Source organism: Mycteria americana, chromosome 6 (genome assembly GCF_035582795.1).
Source record: "Mycteria americana isolate JAX WOST 10 ecotype Jacksonville Zoo and Gardens chromosome 6, USCA_MyAme_1.0, whole genome shotgun sequence".
NCBI lineage: Eukaryota > Metazoa > Chordata > Aves > Ciconiiformes > Ciconiidae > Mycteria > Mycteria americana.
Window position 1 is genome coordinate 10,091,958 of NC_134370.1, and position 20,721 is coordinate 10,112,678.

Below are 20,721 nucleotides of genomic sequence, written 5' to 3' on the forward strand. Positions count from 1 at the left end.
TAGGATTGAAAAATTGTTGCATATTTTAATATCTCCTTTTCTACCTTTTTTTTGTTCTTGATTGATGCAGTCTTTTGCACTAGGCTGATGAGTGTTTCTTACATCATAAATATGGATCTTCTGGGTTTGTTTCGGATTAATTATTTTTAACATCTTTGTATGTTTCTGAAAGCGAGCAAAAATTTGCAGCAGTCAATCACAAACTTTATTCTGGAATTTGGGAAAAGTATCACATATTGGAAACAAAAGTTATGGCTTGACTATGTAGAATTCAGTAATGTAGGATTCCTCACTCCTAAAAAACAATTCATTTAAAGCTTGGTGCAGCATGGAATCTCAGATTCAGCAGGAAAACCCCCAGATATTCCATATTGTTAGTAATTTTTTAAAACACAGACTCATGGTTCGCAAGGTAGATGTCTTAATTAAAGCCATAGGCAATTGCCTGGGAACATTTAAAAACCAGAAACTTCATTTGCTGGTTTAGCAGTGATGTACAAGTTCTATGTACAATATATAAAGTGTACAGGTCATTCAGGTTCCCAGTGCATTCAAACTTACTGGTTCTGTATATAAAAGCAAGATATGAAAATGAACTGTTCATCCACACCCAAACTGCATAAAAATTTATCTCTGAATGCTATTCATTGAATACTTTTCAAGACTGATTTTATTGTTTATGGTAATGAATTAAATCCTTGTGATCTGTTCTTAAATTAAGTGATACAATCGTGCAGTTCCATCTTCCTTGGTGATTACAGCTGAACAGTTGGGATGCCAAAAGCCCATATACAATAGGAGCTGCATTTTTAAAATTAAAGATTTATAATAGAGCCACTACTGTGGAACTTGAATGCTGTAGCCATTTCCTAGTGGGGGTGGGCTGAAAGCAGCTAATTGTGTCTGTCAGTGAATGCCTTATTTAAAGGACCCAAGGGAGGTGGGACAGAAGCAAATTGTGTCTGATACTTAGTGCTGACAACATGACTGTTTTAAGATGACATTACAACTGAAACCGAAAGAGACTTCAAAGTGTGAAAAAGCTGCAAACTTCTGTCTCTTGATTCTGGCAATTCTGAGGGGATTTTTCCATTTGTATCCATCATATCAGGGATATGACCAAATCCAGGCCCTATTCCAGACTTTACTGTGATTGAGTTTTACTGTCTGTGTTCAGTCAAGGACCTTCCCCAGAAGCAGTCTCTGTTTATGTAACTCTTGTGACGGGCGGATGAGCTCAAGCCAGAGTTTGGATCCAAATGTAAAATCTTCAAAAGTTTGCAGCCTGAGGGATTTTCTGGGAAGATATTTGTTCAAACTTATCTCTGTTCAGATGATCTCATCTTTGGCTCACCTGTTTCTGTTTCTCATATGACACAGAAGTAATTCTGTAGAATTTATCATTTTGATCTTTGCTACCCTGCTTTGGGGTAATTTTTAATGCTACTTTATAATTTTCCTGCAGTAATTATTCATGTTGAATAATAGCACATGTATATTTACCATTTTTTCTCCTAATGGCACTTCTTATCATCATGTTATTTGCAAGAATAATGTCTCTCTGAATGAACCCAGTGGCCCCAGATAACTTCTCTTTCGCTCCCAGCTAGCCCTTGAGAGAGAAGTGAACCACTGTGTTGACATTGTTAGCATAAGGTTCTTCAAAAATTTGAGTGCTACAAGTTTTGAAAAAGTTTGCAGCCTTTTCCTCCTGCAGTGCCCTAGCTGATGTTGGCAGCATTTTTGGAATGTCTTAAAACAACGGAAAACAGCTTGCATGCCTCTTGACTGACATTTTTTGGTCAGGCACTTTTCAAAACAGCTGCTTTCTTAACTAATTGAGCGTCAATGTTTGTGATGTTTGCATGCTGGTAGCAGGCTACTTTTTGGTAACAAGGCATAGATCAGAAGCTCGTTAAGCCAATAAATGTTATGCCAAATGAGCGATGCAGTTCAAATCTGAGCCTCTCTTCTAATACTTCCTGTAATTTTGTCTAACATTTATGAACCCTTTGGTACGTCTTTAACCTTTTTTTTTCTCCTTCCTTCTTTTCAGAATCCTAATTGTTCAATGCTTTTTTTTTTTCTTCCTTTGAAGCCTCCTTCCCTGCCTTTCTCTTATTGTTTTTCTTTGTTTTCATTTTGTTCTGCCCCCCGATTCCCTGCTGCCGCAGAGCTGCTCTCTACTGGTGTGCAGCGGTTGTCATACCTGCGCACTAGCAGTCTCAGCTCCACTCACCATGACTCCCGCCCCAACTCCCCCTTCCGACACCACTTCATCCCCCATGTCAAAGGTAAGGAGCCAGGCCTCCTCAGGGAGTACCCTCCAGGCTGGAGATTTATTAGCATTCTGTCAAAGCTAATAAGGTGTATCTCCGTAAGGTTGTCATTGGCTGTATAGCTGAGCATGCCTCGAAATGTGCCGTTACACCTAAAACTACGTTAGAATAGACATAATGTCCTTTTTTCGGAGGAAATATGTCGTTTCTAAGGGCCCTAGTTGAAGAGTCATCAAGCAATTACCTATTAGAAATATACAGGAAAGCATTATCATTTACTATTTAGAACCTGTATGTGCCTAATTTAGCTTCTTTCTAAAGCAGTCCATAACAATCACTACAGCAGTTAGCATATCAAATTTAATTATTATTTCCACATTCTTAAAACATGCATTTAAATATTGACTACAAATATTGCCTGGATGAAAGCAAGGTGATCAGAAATATGCAGAAGAAAAAGAAAAAAAGATTATATAAAGATCAATGGCAACAAGGAAGTTAATCACTGTTGGGCACTAAATCACATTGGCAATTTAGTGCCCAACAAAGTAAAATTAGAATCTCTAGGCCTCTCCTCAAGTAGTGAGAATTGGCAGACTCTGCTGAAGGCAGTAGAGTTGCAGGGATTTACACTACCTGAGGATCTGGTCATTTCTCTTTTTTTCAATCTGTTATTTTCCATGATTTGATTTGGGGGAGGGTTGTTCTTTCATTATGTCCCTTCAAGGAGCTCATTCAGCTCAATAAGCTTTTAGTTTTGTTTCTTGCTTTCTGTGAATGTGGTTTTACTTTTATTTCTATTGGAGCACTCTCTGGCTGTGCTGTCTCTTCTGTTGGGGGAGAAGGTCATAGCTTCTATCACCTACAAGAGCTCAAAAAGAGGCAGTTGAGTAAGTTGAACATAGATTCTATTCTGGCACCACTGATTAATGTAGATAATCATAAACTGGAGATAATCAAAAACAGTTGCAAGGAAGTTGTTGCCATGAACTTCCAAGAAATGCTAATAGATCTCAACGTTATAGCTCTTCAAGCATTCAGATCACCATTACTAATTTTACTCTTGCCTTTTCTTAGATGATTTTTGTTAACATGCACTTTCAACTTTCCTATTATGTCACTATAAAAAAAAAAATCTCACTTCAAACTTAAAAGATTGGGACCCTTAAAAATAGATACACTGCTCATTTCAGCATGCAGTTAATTCATAATCCTTGCAATTTCAACATTCTTTGCTGTAAATCCGAATTAATGCTCACACTCTTTCAAGTGGCATTTTCATTCTTTTTCTGTTGAGAAAATAGCTTCTTCAACAGATAAATCAGAAGAACTATTGGAAATCCATGCCTATTGTTTTCAGATTTCAAAGAATTACCTGGAGTGTAAATTAGGTATGTATCTCAGTTATTGATACAAAAGGCCAAGTGGGATTACAAGCACCGTAGACAAAGGGGTGGGTATGGTTCTTATCAGGTATGTCGCATAAGACATTGTAAGAATCTATGATTTTCTGAAAATTTTACATAAAGGTCTTAGGCCTGGAGAGAATTTATGTGTTTCAGGAGCAAAGCTCCTGACAGCTCAAGTTCATATCGCTGTGACAGTGTACAGCATCCAAGGATGTGGTACATTTGAAGAAGGGGCAAGTAGCAGGTACCCACATCTTGTAATTCATGTGGCTGAATTGAAAGAGTAGTCTTTTAATAGCTGGTTGAGAGAAAGAAGCACCTTCTTAACGTGACCTAAGTTTCATACCTAGGTTAATGTGGTGGGAATATCTGCATGGTTTTCATTACTTTTTGGTTTTTATCCCTTTTTTTGACTACTCAAAAAACCCCAAAAATACACTGTTTCAGTTCAACACTGCCAGCTGAGTTCCCTCAGAGCATTGAGCCAAACTCAGACATTTTATAAAACATACACAGATAAAGTAATTTGGGGTGGTTTTGGTAATGATCTGGAAGAAAACATGAAATATTATTGCAGAGTTCCCCGATGACATGCAGACTGGGAGAGTAGTAGTCAATAAAGAACATGAGCAACAGTTTTCTCAGTGAATGGTGTAGCCACACGTAAGCCATGCTTCTAAGTGATGTTGTCCATCTGTACATGCTGGGAAGAGCAGTGACTCTGAAGAGGATTTGACTGTTCCAGTGGACATTGACAGCAGAAAGAGATGCTGCAGCTAAAAGAGCTAAGTAGAGACGTTAGGTATGTGCATAAGATCTGCAGGGAGTTGAATTGGTAGGTCCACAGTCCCAGCAGGATGGGTGACATGAGAAACACTGCAGACGCTTCAGAGAAGGACCATCTCATAATGAAAAAGTTATGGGTGTTAATGTATTAACACTATCAAATGGAAGGATTTGGTACTGATTTGTTCCATGTCTGTGTACCTGTGAGGTAACAGAAGGTTGTCCCATATAGCAGGAAAAGATACAATAAGATCCTATGTTACACTTAAATTAGATAAAAATCATCATTATTTCTCTGACTTGTTTAAGGTGAAGATAAGTAGCTATTGAAACAGTAGCTATTGAAACAGCTTAGGAAAAGTTTTTATCTTCCCATTACTACAAAGTATTGAAAGGTACAAGAGGTCAAAAGGCCTGAAGACCTTTGTAATTTTTCCAGCATGTTAAGTGATCAACAAAGTGCTCACAAAACCTTAGATGAACAAATGTTCATAATGTTCCCTAAGTCAGAGCAAGCTCTGGCTTGTCCTGAAAAAGGAGTATGATGGAAGATAGGTCTTAATCAGATATACTCTGAAAATACACATAGTGTATATATGCATATATGTACTAACAGTGCACGTGCACTTAAAGAAAGACAAGATGATAGGGACCGGTAATATTTTTGTTAAATAAACCTCTCTACTATTACAACATGTAGGTGTAAGTGTTTTCATAGGCAGAGATAATATAGCTTGCCCAGTATATAATTCGGGGGGGGGTGGGGAGTGGGGGGAGGGGGGTGTTAACATTCTTGTAGTGTTGAGTCAAGTCCAGTTGCACTATATTGTGCGTCCTCTTCACTACTTCGTGGTCATAAATAGATACTTTGTTATCAACTGGTGAGGTTGATCCGGGTTTCCCACATGGTTCTTCATTTGTCCTCCTTGCATACCACGTGTCCAAGTACCCCCTTTTTACATCTGTGCAGCAGAAAAGGGAGATTATTCTGGCAATGGCTGCATCTAATGCAACTCCCTGATATTCTTACCCATATGGGTTTGCCTTGGATATTCTAGGTGTCTGTTTTCAAAGTTTAAAGAACTGCATTATTTTACCTTGAGAGTAGCATTTCTGTGTCTACTAGGGAATTAGACCCTTGTGAATATATCTGAAATGAGAACTGTAGCACTGTAGGGGTTAATTAGATGTGATAGATACATTTGCAGTGATTCAAAAAAGAGGCATCGTGATGTCCTTTTTATTTGGTCAGCCTTTCTCAAAGCCACTTGTACTTTTAGCAGGAAGGTGAACTTGGTGTAAGTTTGTAAGAAAAATTTCATAAAGCTATAGTTTTGTGGTTTTTTCCTTTAGGAGTCAGAGAATGAGGATCAAGCCAAAACTGCTTTGGTAAAGGGGCATAATTTCCAAACAGCATAATGATAATGAAAGTGGCGTACGACACGATGACCGTGTTATTTTGTATCATCAAGCCAGAAAAGTAGACATTTACACCAGTTTCAGTGTGTTTTCATACAACATAATGCTTAAACAAGCATAATGCTGAAGCCTTGTAGACAAGGCCGAATGTAAAGAACTTTGAGGAGTAAAGGGGCTAAATATGCCTCAGAAAGTCTTAGTGAGAGTTTGTTGATGTAACATATATGTTGAATGAGCTGGAATAGGGTGTAAATTTTACATGCTAGTGTAAGCATCAGCTTAGACTTCATTTAATCTCATTTGGACTCTCCATTGAATTTGGTCTTGTCTCAATAAAGTACTGTCTTTGCTATGAAAGAATCAAAACAAGTCCATGAATGAAAGAAACCCTGACCCTACTGAAATCAGAGACAAAACTCTCATTGAGAGCCAGGATTTCATCTCACATGCCTAGAATTTTTCAGAGGCATTCAAGAATATTGCAAAGCCCCCATAAGATTTCCCTGTAAAAAGAGCTCCAAAGTAATGTGTATTCCTCTGCTCGCAGACCTTCCCATAAGGAATCTACCCACCTTCATAGTGAATTCGGGCCTTGGTTTTCACAGGTTCCTGCTTTCCTTCCCTGAGGCAGGTCTCTCAAATCAAATGCTCTCTGTGTGTGATAACTATTCCCAGGGTTTTGTGGATGCAGCTGAAAGCTCTGCTCTGGAAAACAGACGTGCTTTGGCTGTTTCATGACTTTCAGTTTTGTGCAGGAAATAAGGGCTACACGTCTGGACAAGATGATGAATGATAGTTTGACAAAACCTGAATAGGACTTAGGGTTTCAGGTGCTGTTGGGCTTTTTTTCCTATGTCTATTCAGAAGTAGAGCAACTAAATTGCAAGTTGACACAAGGCTCAGTGTTGGTTGCAAGTTGACAGAAGGCTCGGTGTTGGTTGCATATGGGGTTTTTGGCCTGATTCTGTGAACTTAGCTTGTGAATCACACAGTGAGCCCAGTGGTGAACACTTCAGAAGGCAGCAGGAACCTGCATTACACTGTGCTGTGTATAGGAAAGCAATTATATTCGTGACTGCTAGGGGAACCTGCTTAACAAATCGAGCTATAGCAAATGGGAACTACCTGATGGAGCAAACAGAATGAAAGAAAAAAGCTTCTCAGTTTCACTTCTGAGACTGCTGTGCTCAAGTGATTGATTTTTATATTGAACTTACTCCGTTATCTCTTAACATCCTGCACCCACCTACACACACACACATACACACGTTCAACTTCATGCCAGGGGTGTGGGAACTAGTTTTCCCTACAGGGTTGGCAAACTGGAGTGCTCTTGTTGCTTTGTGGAGTTAATACTAGTTCTGGCATATATGAGATAGTAAGAGAGACTTTCCTGTGCAGGCACAGCAAGGAACCCAAATTCAGAGTGTGCACAGCCCCTACTTTTATGTAAAGCTGCAAGCAGGCCGGCCACGAAGCCCTGGGAGGCAGGTACAGGCAGGCTAGCAGCTCTGCTTTCCTGTGTGCATGTGCAGGTTCCGCAGATGTTGGCACTGCTTTCATAAATTGTGGGTGATTTTACAGCAGCATCTGCAGCACTTAAGCCTCGTTATTAGAGTGGGCTCCTCAGGGATGATCTAATGAGAATCTAAGTAGATGTACCATTCCCTCCTGCAGTGGTTGGAGGTAATGAGACTGCCATCCTAGAAAGTGTAAAGGAGAGTCATTTGTCAGTACTAGTAGGAGTCATTAGGAAGAGAGAGACTGCACAGGAACCCCAGGAAATACAAGCCAACAGAGACATCTGTAAAGCAACACGTGCAGGATGATACCATGCTAATTGTCTGCCTTGTACTGTATGCATTATACAACATTACCAGTTCTCTATTAACAAATTATCTGTGTACCAGATACAAGATTAGCCAGTGTACGTTTATGGATGTGAGCATACTTAGTTGCATCTAGTTGAGATAAAGAGGTGAGTGTAAGAAGAGTTTCTTCCCTTTATTTGTAGTGTTGGTGATAGAGGCATTGTAAACTGAACATGTCCACATTTTGACTACCAATTCCTAACAGGTAAAATGTACTCATGACTCCTCTGTTATGACAGTCCACAGGTCAATAAATCCCTTTTGATTCTTCTCTTTCATTGAATATACTAATTGCCAGTGGAAGCAGAAAGGCAGAATGACATGTCTCTATAAAGGTTATAAATTTTAGAATTAATTATATCTTGAGGCCATCTCAATACTGATGTGTTTTTCCCTATAAAACAATGATGTTGCTGAAAAGTAACTCATCATTTCTCAATAGAAACAAAAGACATGAGTAAAATCAGCTTAACCAAGTTAGTTATTTCATCATCACGGTATTTCAAAGGCTGGACAAGTAGAACACAATACTGGAATTGCCAAGTAAAGGACCATAGATTGAGATATGACAATATCATTTTAAATAATTGTTCATACTGCTTTTCGGAGTTGGTAAACTTAGCACTTACTGTTACCTGTCCAGAAGCTCAGCATCGCTGCATGCAAAATAGAAAACCACCATCAACTCATGTGGTTGAAAGAACATCATGTTTGGTGGATATCATGTACATTAAGTCATTCAGGGCTGAAATATCCAAGTTGTAAATACAGAATTTTGCACATGCATTCTTTTGGACAAATTTTGTCCAGCCAAACCCCCTGAACTGTGCATGTAATTTTTAAAACATGTATGTGCAGATGGATTAACTTGTTTACTGGCAGAGGCCTCTGTGGCACATCCCTCTCAGTGAAGTATGTAAAGAGCATTTTTTTTTTCTCCCTTCCGGTGCCTTTTAGATTGGCAGATGACCATTCAAGTGAAAGAGGAACTTTTGTGTAAAGAAGACTTCCTTTCCCAAATATAGAAGAAGTGTGCTGAGGCTAAGGTTTTGGGTCCTCTAACGGGACATAGGAAACCTGTAGCTGAAAGGAGGCCTGCAGTTTCTTTTTTGTTGTGTTTTATAGCCCTCCAGTACTTGTACCCCCACTTTTTTTTTCTTGCATTGTTAATCAGCTTTTCTAGGGTTTTTTTAAGCCCTTGTGCATACCTGAAAAATGGAAGGGGTTTGATGCTCCCCTACTTTTCACCATCGTGGTCACCCACACCCATGTAAAATAAGCACCCACGTGGATGGTTTTCGCTTGTGCAAGTTTACACTAGTGTGAAGAATGGCACAAAGTAAAAGGCAGCAACATTCTTTTATGGTACACACACAGTCATGTGTTTGGATATCTGGCTGTTAAGTCTTGATGCTTGGGGGTCAACCAGCATGGTTCTGCAGCAGCCCTCTTGCCCTGACAGACGCGGGAACTTTCAGGGCTGTTGGATAGCTGCGGTGGATTGTTAGGAGGCAAAGAAATAGTCCTTGTAAGAGTGATCCTACAAATGGAACAAACCATGTGTACAAAATGGATTTTAAGTTTTTAGACATTAGATTCAGATTTGTTAAATCAGCAGTGGTGAAGTATTGTCACCATAGCCAAATTTGGCAGTGACAGAGATTTGGGGTGGAACCAATGATATGGGCACAGCCACCAGATGGGCTGCATTGCTTTACAAATTATTTTGCTGTATCAAAAATTTCCTACCAGAGAGCTAAACCAATGAAAGAGTGTGTATAGAACAGTTATGCCTTTCGATATGGGCCAAGTGACCTAACAGCTATTTTCCATCTCTGGCTTCTGTACGCTTTTGGTTTAGGAAACTGTAGTAACTGCCAGCATCTGCTTCTACCTGCTTGGGAGTTGGTTTCATTTTGGGTTTGCATATCAACTACTATGCTCTGTGCCTGCAACTTTTAACTCCAAATATCAATCTCCGTACTAAATCATTGCCAAGTAACCTTCCATTCTTCTTTTCCACGCTGCCCATGTAATCACCAGCTGCGAGCACACAGCTCCTGCCTGCATGCCGTCAGAATGAATCTGAGCTGCTCAAACCTCAACTCCAGCCTGAACGTGAATTTTTGTCTCTGCAGGAATATCAGGAAAAAAAAAAACTCACCAGGGTTACCAGTTCTCGTTATTGTTTGTATTTATATTTTTGGTTCAACTTCTTTTCTCCCTGGAGGTTTTGATTCCACCGATTTTGTTTGGGTTTGATTGGGTTTGCTTTTTTTTATTGCTCTCCCTCTTCTCATTTTGTTTTCTCCATTCTTTCATTGGAGGCAATGAGCCGTCCAGCGGTCGGAACTCCCCTGTCCCCTATCGGCCCGACAGCCGCCCTCTCACTCCAACTTACGCTCAGGCCCCTAAACATTTCCATGTTCCAGGTAGGAGCTGGCACTGTATGTGTCTCGGTGTCCTGTCACAGTGTAGAATGTAGCCTTTGTAACTTTTGTCTTGTCTCCATCGTTTCACGCTGTTTACCATGAGGTGCACCCACAGGGTTTGGAACTGCTCCTGGGCTTGCTGAGAGGGGTAGTGCGTTAAGAAATGGAGGGGGAGTTTCACTGTCGTTTTTACCTATTCTGTTGGTCAGGTGTTTCACTGTTAGAATACCTTGGTTTTCAGGGTCTGTTGATGGCCGTGAGCTGAATATGAACTACATAGGGCTTGATTTTTCCCGCAGTTGCACCAGCTGAGCACCGGCATAACTCTGCTAACTTTGGAGAAGTTGGTTTTGATTCACAGTGGCATGCAGAAAAGAGTTGACCAGTGAGCCATTCCGTGTGTTGTTCATTCAGATTGTTGTGACTTAGTTCAGTCTTGAACCAAGCAGTTGTAGTTTAGTGTTCCTTTTTGTTGAAGCAGATGAGGATATTTCTTTACTTGTTTTGTGCAATGGCTCAGTGTCCTCAGAGAGACCTGCAGATCCACAAGGATATGTATGCCTCAGGATGTCCTCTCCATAAAGGGCAGTCTCTGTTATAAAGTGAGCTGCACAGTTCTTCCAGCCTTGGAGAAGCTCATCTGTCTTGGATTTTGATGAGATGAAGGTGGTATGTCCCTAGCGTTGTTGACATGTGTCTTCTGACTGCATCAGTGCTAGCTGAAAGCCTTATATCCAGTTATTCTTCAAGTCCCCTTCAGTCTAGTATCCCTTGGCACGGCCAGAGGTTACTGCTCTTCCTCCTTTCCCCAGATCCGGCAGATAAACTGTTTGTGCAAACTTCTTTTTCAGTCAGTGTGACCTGGCTTGGCTAAGGTAGGCTGTTTTAACTGCTTAAGCTAACCCAGCTCACTTTGACTTGTGTAAGCTAAAGCGCACTTACATGAATAGCTCTGAGTAATAATTTCTAGCGTGGTGGGAGAGCTCTCCTCTTCAGCTGGCACACTGCAGCCACAGAAGGAGCCGTGTTCCTGTCCTTACAGCTTTCTGGTGTAGATGTGCGCAAAAGTACTGCATGACTACCCTTGTAATTTTTATACCTATTTGCTGGTCAAGTAGCCATAACAGATCACGAAGAAGAATGAAATACCTCAGTGTCTTTGCGTGCAATGAATTTGCCTGTTTAGTCAAGCATGTAGGGTTCTGCAGAGGAAGATTTGCCTCTGTTTCAATAGATTTTTAGGGTTAGCTTTCCTTAATGCCAAAGGCTAAGTTGTCTCCTGTAGCACTTTAATTGGATCTGTGATACACAACATGTATTTCTAAAATGCTTTTTTTCATCTTTCATTCTAATGTAACTGAAAACTTTTTTCAGGCAGTACAAAGTAGCCAAATGGGTTTCTGACATTAATTTTCTAGTTCCCAGTAGCTCATTTTGGTCTTCTAATGAGAGTTTGACAGATTTTTGCACTGTAGCACTGATTTTGGATTAACTTTTGTATTTGTAGCTGTGCCGAATACATGAAGTGTTGCCTTGGGTGGGAAGGCAGTTTAGAACAAACCGGTTCCTGTCTTAGATTATTATTTGTAAAAATATGATATCTTTTAGACATGCTGTAGATTTACTGCATTTGAGTTCTGGGAACTGTTTTTATTCTGATTTACATTGATAATGTGCAATGTGGTGGGCCTTACATAAAAAAAATTACAAAAAAGAAATAAAATCTATCCTTGTGGTTTGAGAATTAGTATATCAGTTAAGACTGCATAAAGCATCCCTTTGACTCACTGTAGTGTAGCTGTTGTTGACTGTTCAAAACAGTGTATTAGGCAGCTATTTTGTTCTCTGGATTTTGAAGTGAACCGTAGGCTCACTGCATTCTCCCCTGCTGAATCCAGCCAGTCAGTTGGAAAGAAAATTGAGCTGCTGTGACTGAAGCACAATTTTCCACAAAAGTTATTTGGGATAGTTTTCCCCAAATGGCTTGTATCTTCACCATTGAAATGTCTTGCTTGTTTGCATTTCTTCTCTAACTTTTATCCCACTGATAATCTTCTGAATGTTTAAAATGAATGGTTCATGACTTGGATGCATCCACATGTTACAGAATCAGCTCCAAAGGACTTCATACCACATGTCTTTGACTTTCCACTTGTTCTTATGTTTTCTTTTCTTTAAATAATCTGATTTTGTATAATACTAGAAATAGCTTTCTGGCTTTTTCTTGTGCTACATCCTTGATTTGGTCTGTCTATTGTTTAGTGTTGGAGTTATCTTTATCTACAACTGAAGTAGTTTTCATATTCCTATTTTTGTGTTTCTCAATTTCACAGATCAAGGTGTCAACATTTACAGAAAACCACCAATCTACAAACAACATGGTAAATGATCTTTCCCTTTTTGTTTCAAAACTGGAGTGTCATCTAAATTAAAAGGCATGCAGACTAGTGAAAAGCATTCAGTGTTTACTTTGTAAGCATTAAAAATTAGTAGTCCAAGATTGAAACAGCTGTTATTGCATGTCCTGCTGAGCAATTATGTTTTGAAGCATGTTGTTTCATTTGGATCATACGGTTTAAATCTTGGCCACGTTGATATTAATGGCAAAATTGCCATTAACTGGGATTTTGCTGTCTTTTTAGCATTATGATGCCTTCCTGTATTTCACTTCTTTAAGTTTATATTTTCAGAATACAAGTACTGATCATGTTAAAATGGATTAACAACAGAGTGTTCTCTGACAGGGACTTCATGGAATATCCTTATTTTAAACAGACAAAGTACAATAATTTATTTCAACAGCAAAGATGGAGATGTTATTATCAGACTGGAATTCCAAATGTACCTGTGGCTTTAAATAAGAATCTTTAATTATTGAAGATAATATAGGTGATTTATCACTGACAGGGCTAATTTGATTCTCAAGCCCTGTGATATAGCTCAGGTAATACACTGTACTTGTTTTTCCAGGTGTTTGGATTCTGAGTTGGACAGCAGTGTTAGTGCTCTAATCTTTTTGGTGTAGACATTGTTATAGCAAGTCTGAAATAATGATGATGGCAGAAGCCCACTGCATTGCCAGTCTTTAGTACTGCAGAGCAAGGTCCCAGTTATAGGGTGTGTTCACTCTTCCCTTCTGCTGTGAATAGAAAACTTTGAATAGGAGATGATTTTTATGTAATGTGGTGAAAGATGGATGACCCCACTTCTTAAAACTTGGAGTTTGCATCCCTTTGCAGACCTTTTATCGATTGAAATATATTTAGGATTAAGTAGCAAATTAGCAGTACTCTGTGGGGTTTAGAAGAGCAGTTGGCTGAGAGCCAGTGAGCTGAGATTTTTAGGAAAGCCTTGGAAGTCCATTCTGTACTCAGGAGTGAGCATTGCAAATAACACTGCTGTGGTTTTACATCAGGGTTTTTTCCCCTTTCTTTTTTAAGTTTCAAACCATATGCTTATTTTGGAAAAAGTCTTAACATTATTTTTGTTTATTTTTATGGTTTTAATGTATCTCCTCACCTCCCATTAACATGTGAATGTTTAACCACTGACATCACCAATTCTAATACGTAAGTACTGTTTGAAGTCATGCTTTTGTAAACTCTGACCAGCTTCCTCCATACCTGCAATTATGCTTAGAGTTTTCCAATCATACAATGCTCAGAATTCCCAATGGTATCTAATACTGATGTTCCTAAACTACCCTGAACATGTTGGATGAGCAACACAATGCTTCACTTTGTTAACAGATGTCTTTCTGTTTAAAAAAAAGAGAAAAGGAAAAAAAAGTCCAGAATTCTGGCTTCTGATACGATAGCTTCATATAAGAGAAGGTGATTTGAGCTAACAGTTTGCAGATAAGAGGTAGTTAAGGCTGGTTTTAATGTAAAATGAATCCTATTGGATTTTTTTTCTTTATGTCAAGAAGTAAAAGCCATAACACACATCACATGCTTTTAAGAGGCTTAGACTGGAATCTTAAGTGGATGCTCCACTGCTGAGATATTTTGTTGGTGAGGTTCATTTCATTGCAAGTGCCTTTCCCTGCCAAGTTGATCTGATTGGAGTTTAGTATTTATTAATAAATTCACATCTGCTTTTACTACTACTGCATGCTAATAAGCAAGGGCATGCAGCAGAAAAAATCCACTGGTTAAATAAACATATTTGTTTCAGATTTCTTTTTTTGTTTGTTTTGCAGCTTTTCAGAGAAGCATAGGAAATAATTAGCATCAGTAGAGTTAAAATGAGTGCTCTTCCTCTGAACTATTTGTTTTCTTGCCCTAGAGGGAAGACAGATCAGTACATAAATCTGATTTCATCTTCATTAATGATCAGCTGTCCTTTGGATATATTCGCAAATACTGTTAGATTGAATTTTCTTACTCTTGCCTAACCGTTCTAACACTGTGCAACCCTAGTAAAATATAAAGCTGATTTGGGGTTATTTTGGGGGTGGGGATAAGGGAGGAGAAGAAGGTTTGATTCCAGTCTCTTGGCAAGAGAAAGACATTACTTTGCTTCAAATTGCAATTAGAAAAGCAAAACATGAAAATGTTTGCTTTTTAAACTTAACTTCTTGTAAAGTATACAATTTTGCCAAAATAAGGAAGACCTTTATATTGATAGAGATTATTACATAGCTAAGTTCCCTGATTGCCATCTAGATGCAGCTGCTTTGGCAGCACAGAGCAAGTCCTCCGAGGATATCATCAAGTCCTCCAAGTTCCCAGCAGCTCATGCACCAGCACCCAACGAGATACCAAAGATTGAGACAGACCACTGGCCAGGTCCTCCCTCCCTTGCGGCCATAGGTATGCAAAAAAAAAAAAGATGCAAGCGATGCAGCTTAAAAGGTACTGGTAACCAAAGTAGGCTAATACTGGAGCTGTAAAAATGGGTAGTGAAGATTGTGTCCACTCCAGGTGTTCACCACGAAGTGCAGTTCTTCTGGTGAGACCTCTGAGTGTCTGTGAATTTCAAACTATTGAATAGCACTGAGTAGAAGAGGTTTTGGTAAAGGACTTTGGAATCGGTGACACAGATATTAACCCATAGACAAATTATGTGAACTCCCACGCAGTAGCTTAGAAAATGTGGTGTGTCACACAAGCCTGACTTCTCTCAGTTATTGTCTATTTAATCTTTTAGTCCTAAGGTAATAGCAAATATTCCACAGAAAATATGATTGCTTCCAACCACATGACTGTTTTCATGGCAAGAAGCAATGACTGAAGTGGAATAGTTAATGGACAAAAAAGTCCTGATTTTCAGAGTTACTGTTTCTACAGACTTTGTATTTTTCTTCTGTGTTGTTGCACTACAGGTATCTCATTTTCTTTTCTTTTCTTTAAATCATGTGCATGATCATTTAAAATTTTTTTTTTGCTTTGTATTTTTTTTTCCTCTGTTAATTTTTATTGACCCCCATAGCATAAAATAAGCGATCTAGCCTGGTTCATTTATGAAGTCATGTCTGAAACGCTGAAGGGGTTGCCTGTTTCAGGTTTCTGTGAAGGAATGTACGGTTTTCAGCACAATGGGATTTTCACAGAAGTGCTGGGAGAGGAGACACAGGGTGGGAGAGCTCAATGACCAATTAAAGGGGCTGCATATGCAGCAGCAATTTTTTGAAAATGTCCATTATACAGGATTGCAACCCGGCAAACATTACAGTCACAGTGATGAACATACAGTGATCAACATACTTGAAACTCTCCTGACAATGCTTGTGATAACTACAGCATTATTATGCCATATGTCTGAGGTGGAGCCTTTGTTGGAAATTTTGGCTCTCAGCTCAGTCTCTAGGAAGTGGATGACCACTTTTAATGGTTTCCTGTAAAACTGCTTTGTATATTGGCTATCAGGTGATTTTGTTACACCTTAGAAACTAAACAGGACTGTGTGGAAACTATAAAGATAAAAATGTGCTCATGGATGTATTTTATTCAGAAATGAAAAGGCATCACACAAGATTAATCACGAAAAAGCAAACCCACAAGCCCCAGGTTTATCGGCTTGTCATCTGATTTTCTGAGTGTGATATTTTGCTTACAGAGCTAGAATGAGCTCAGCTGTCAAAAAAATGAGTATTACTGCTATTGTACTGAAAAGTATTGCAAAAGCCTGAGACACCAAACAAAATAATAAATACTTTAAACACAAACAAATAATTTCTCCAGAACTTTTTTCTCTCTCCGTATTAGCATCAATTTAACATTGCTGTACAAAACATTTAATTGATATAAACCTTCTGATACTTTAGTTGCCAAATTTAGTCTTCATTCAGATAAAACACTGAGTTTGTCTAGCATAAGATCGGTGAATAACTATATGACGATATAGCCTGTGCAGAAAAAACTACAACTGCTGTCTAAATGTTTGCAGAAATATCATATTCTATGTATTCATGGAAGTGTCCTGATGTCCAAATTGGACCACTTCTTAAGACTATTCAAGAAAATAAAGATTATTCAAGGAAAAGTAAGAAACTTATGTAGAACACAAATTAGTTTGCTTCATTTTAGGCTAAAAATGATGCCTTGTTTATTCCAAATATGAGTGTCCATTTAGGAGACTAATGTAGTTTAATTTTCCATTTGAAGTGTTAATTCAGATTCGCTTTTCTGAGTCTGGATAAAAGTATAAATGTAAATCAGATTTTCTGTTTTCAACCATGGGTACAGTTACTGGTGCCATTAAGAACTAGCAATCTGAGCTCCTTTTTTCTATTACATTGATTAATGGCTTTTGTATCCAGGACTGTTGCTTGGTTGGGAACCCACGTGCAGTTTAACTTCTTGTTAGTTTTATAAGAAGCCTGATAGCCGTAGGGCAGGCTATCTGAGTGAGTTTTATTAAGGGTGATTTTTTTAAAAAGTCTTTTGCATCTGCCAGAAAATACTGCTTTGTTTATTCAGCAAATCAAACTGACCAGTACTTTCTAGCATTGAAATCTTCAAGCTGCGGTTGAACTGATACACAAAGCTCTCTCTGTACTGTGGTTTTATGGAAGCAGGAGCTGACATGAGACGCAGATCAAGTGGAAGAGAGGAAGATGATGAGGAGCTACAGAGACGCCGGCAACTGCAGGAGGAGCAGCTCATGAAGGTGGTTATAAGCTTGCCTTCATGCTGTTTCTGAACACCATCCAAAAAATGCCCCTTTGTTTTCTGTAAGCAATTTCTACTAATGCTTTGATCAGCTTTGTTTTATTGATATATTTTTTTAATTGCCATTTATAGCTCAACTCTGGTCTGGGACAATTGATATTGAAAGAAGAGATGGAAAAGGAGAGTCGCGATAGGTCAGCCCTTTCTGCCAGTCGTTACGATTCTCCAGGTAATGCATGTAGGCAATAAAGCTAATAATGAACCAACAGTGAATAATGAACATCACATATACACATATCAAGTGGTCTCCCAGAAGAGAGACCACTGGGAAGACCGCTTGATATGTGTATATGTGATGTTATGCCCCGAAAGAGTGGCCTAATTCATTAGCTGGTTTTGGTGAGGGGAGGAGTGTTGTAGTTGTTTTTTAATTAGAAGGAATACGAGGTTGAGGATTTTCAGGCAGTTTTGAGGAGAGAGATCTTCTGATATAGATAAGGAGGGAGGTAAACTATTCAGTGACTATTACATCACACATATGCTAATAGGCTGGGTTATTAAATTACAATAACACATTTTGCTTAAACTGATGGTTCCTATCACTGTTTAGTCTTTCCTTCCAGGGACAGAAAATCAGCAACATTTACCAATGGGGCTGCATATTCCAAAAACAGCCAGTGTTTTGGCCTTGGCTGACATTTTGGTTGGGGGTATTCTGTTCCAGAGCAAAAGCACAGAAGTCAACTTTGGTTAATTGGTGGCTTAGATTCTTGGCCTCATTGCACATTTTGATATACATCTGTGGCCGCCTCAGATCTCCAGAGAAGGGTTTGGAGGTTTTATTTTACTCTCTTCATCCACCAGTCACTGTAGCACAGCAGCTGTACTTCGAGCCAAGAAGGGACAAGATGAGTCTCTTTGGAGTCATCCACTGGAGTAGCTGCCAAGCAAACTAAGTTTTTCTCATGTTCCTTGTATAAGTGTGTTGCCGCTATTTATGGTCTTGGAGAGAATGTCTGTGGCTCTCCCTCACTACCTGTAATGTTTACAGGGCCAGAGTCTACCTGCTCAACTCAAAGCTTATGATTTTTCTATTAACCTTAGCACAGGTTGGACAACTCCTTTATTGGAGGTGTGTCCATCCATCTTTGCAGTGACAATCAGTGCAGTCACCAGTTGTCTTTTGTGGAATCAGTGGTACCTTTCCCAAAGCTGCTTGTTGCGGGCAACAACAGTGCCTCAAGTTCTACATTCCTTGCCCTTCTGTGGTAAAAATAACATTTAAAAAAATAAAAATTGCATTCTTATATGGAGGATCTTGTCTGAAGGGGCTGTATTGACTCCAGAGGTGCTATTGATCATTATGCTGACAGTCTTTCTATTTATCCATCTTTTTATCTGTATTTGAAAACACAACCTTGACATTTCCACATTGTCTTTATCTTGCTCGTGCAATTTCTGAGGTCAGTGCAAATGCTAAGTTGAATGCCCTGGGATACTTTATTTCACTTTCATTTCAGATGAAAGCAGGAGTCACAGAGGTCTGTTAAATCACGTCATGTTCTCAAAAGTGTCACATCATGTACAGGATAACTATAATTTCAGATCAGAATGCCAGATTCTCAAACTTCTTTGAATTCACTCAGCACTGCCCATTCTGATCATTCTCCTGGTGAAGTCACTACCAAAACATCTGTCAATTACAGTGTTACAGGACCAAAACTAATAGCCTTTTCTCCTTTGTAGCAAAAAATGGCAAGCTAAAGCACGTGAATACAGAGAGAATGGAGCGTGCTAGTCATATGTATCTTGGCTTGTGCAGCAGCAGAAGCTGGGAGCATGAGTGCAATAATAGTTGCAGTAGGAAGAATAGAAAGAAAATTCATGAAAGGTTCAGAGGCTACGATATATGTGTGCCACTTAGGAGAGTGGAATTGAATGGACCTGCATGGGACACTTAACAGGGAACCTATCCAGTCAAACACTGCTGATCTTGGATTCTCCTTGTCCATTATCTTGGTCCCATCATAAGGTGCACAGCAATACTTTATCTAGCTAAGGACTAAAAAGTTATTTTGCTCTGTTGTCTGATCCTTGAGCATTACTTTCAATTCAGTGGAGACCACTTTGATTTTGAGCCTGGGAAAATCAGTGTCCCTTCTTGATGACCTGCCACCATGGCATGATAAAGCTGCATGTAACTTACAGACTGTATGGAAGGTTGTGGTGAGTCTGGGGCTGAGATGTTAGTTTCTTAAAGTCAGTGTGTCTCGGTTGGTTATGTATATGCTTAGCTCTTTTAACTGTTTGGGGTTTTTTTATGCTAGTTGATTCCTCAAATGTTCTCGTTTTTGAGTTTCCATGGGATTTTTCCAGTAAAAGATTTTTCCCTTCCTCATTCAACAGCACATGCTTCAGCCTCCAAAACCTCTTCTCTCCCTGGCTATGGAAAAAATGGACTTCACAGGGTAAGGAGATGGCGATCTTGAGAAGCGAAAGGTGGCTTTAATTATCCATGGTATTTATTTCCATATTACCTGTATTGGATTTTCATTTTGATCAAGCTTTCTTGTAAGACCATCTGAAGTCACACAAAAAATAATTTCCCTTCCCACAAACTACATTGTTAAAAAGGCAAGAAAGCAATGCAAGAAACGTTGTAAAAATTGAGGGGGGAAAAAAGGCTTAAAGCAGTTTGTTACTCCCCATATACCAACCTCCTTGTGAAGTCATGACCTGTGAATTTATGTGCATGTCCCTCTTTTCCTGTTACAGCCGGTGTCTACAGATTTTGGTCAGTACAACAGTTATGGGGATGTGAGTGGTGGTGTTAGAGGTAAGGCTGAGGAGCCTTTTTACATGCCACTTCATTACTGAACATGTCATGATAATTTCTGCTCTTTTATTTTAAGGTTGTGGATGTGGTTACTTTGTATTTGCTTAGTGCATTTTAACTTCCTCTGGTAAACTCAACAATTAACTCAAACTCTGCAAATACCTATTAAAAAGTTTGGGTTTATTTTGCTAAATCTGCTATGTGGAGCTGATCCTTGTTTATACCAAGGGATTGCTTTAGCATTGGTGCAAATGGAAAGAAGGTAACGTGTATATTATCAGCAATATATACTGAGTTCTGTTATGGTGTTTTCTTTCTCTGAAAATCCAATGCACAGTCTGAAAGAATGTGCCACAGTGAAGAAGGGAGGATAATGCCTTCTAATCCCCGTTGCTGCTCATGATTTTCATTATGACTTTGAGCTAGATGTGCTATCAGTCATTGCCTAATAAAAATTGACAATATTTATGAAAGTTATGAAACTTTGAGAGTTAATGTTTTGAAATGGTTTGAGCTGTGATAGAGAGAGAGAGAGGCTAGTTAGCTGCAAAATGAGATTGATCCCAACTATTTT

General features: G+C 39.0%; 1 protein-coding gene across 7 annotated transcripts in view; it reads left to right on the plus strand.

Moving 5' to 3' along the window:
• Positions 1 to 20,721, plus strand: part of ABLIM1 (actin binding LIM protein 1) — a 212,664-nt gene that overhangs the window by 180,264 nt on the left and 11,679 nt on the right. For 3 of the 7 annotated variants that reach the window (XM_075504483.1, XM_075504482.1, XM_075504485.1), the window contains 7 exons: positions 10,092 to 10,196; positions 12,530 to 12,577; positions 14,864 to 15,010; positions 17,215 to 17,309; positions 17,444 to 17,540; positions 19,718 to 19,779; positions 20,087 to 20,147. In XM_075504483.1, the coding sequence (XP_075360598.1) occupies positions 10,092 to 10,196; positions 12,530 to 12,577; positions 14,864 to 15,010; positions 17,215 to 17,309; positions 17,444 to 17,540; positions 19,718 to 19,779; positions 20,087 to 20,147 (615 nt within the window). The remainder of the gene's footprint in view (positions 1 to 10,091; positions 10,197 to 12,529; positions 12,578 to 14,863; positions 15,011 to 17,214; positions 17,310 to 17,443; positions 17,541 to 19,717; positions 19,780 to 20,086; positions 20,148 to 20,721) is intronic. The other 4 variants (XM_075504489.1, XM_075504484.1, XM_075504486.1 and 1 more) reach the window with 4 other exon arrangements.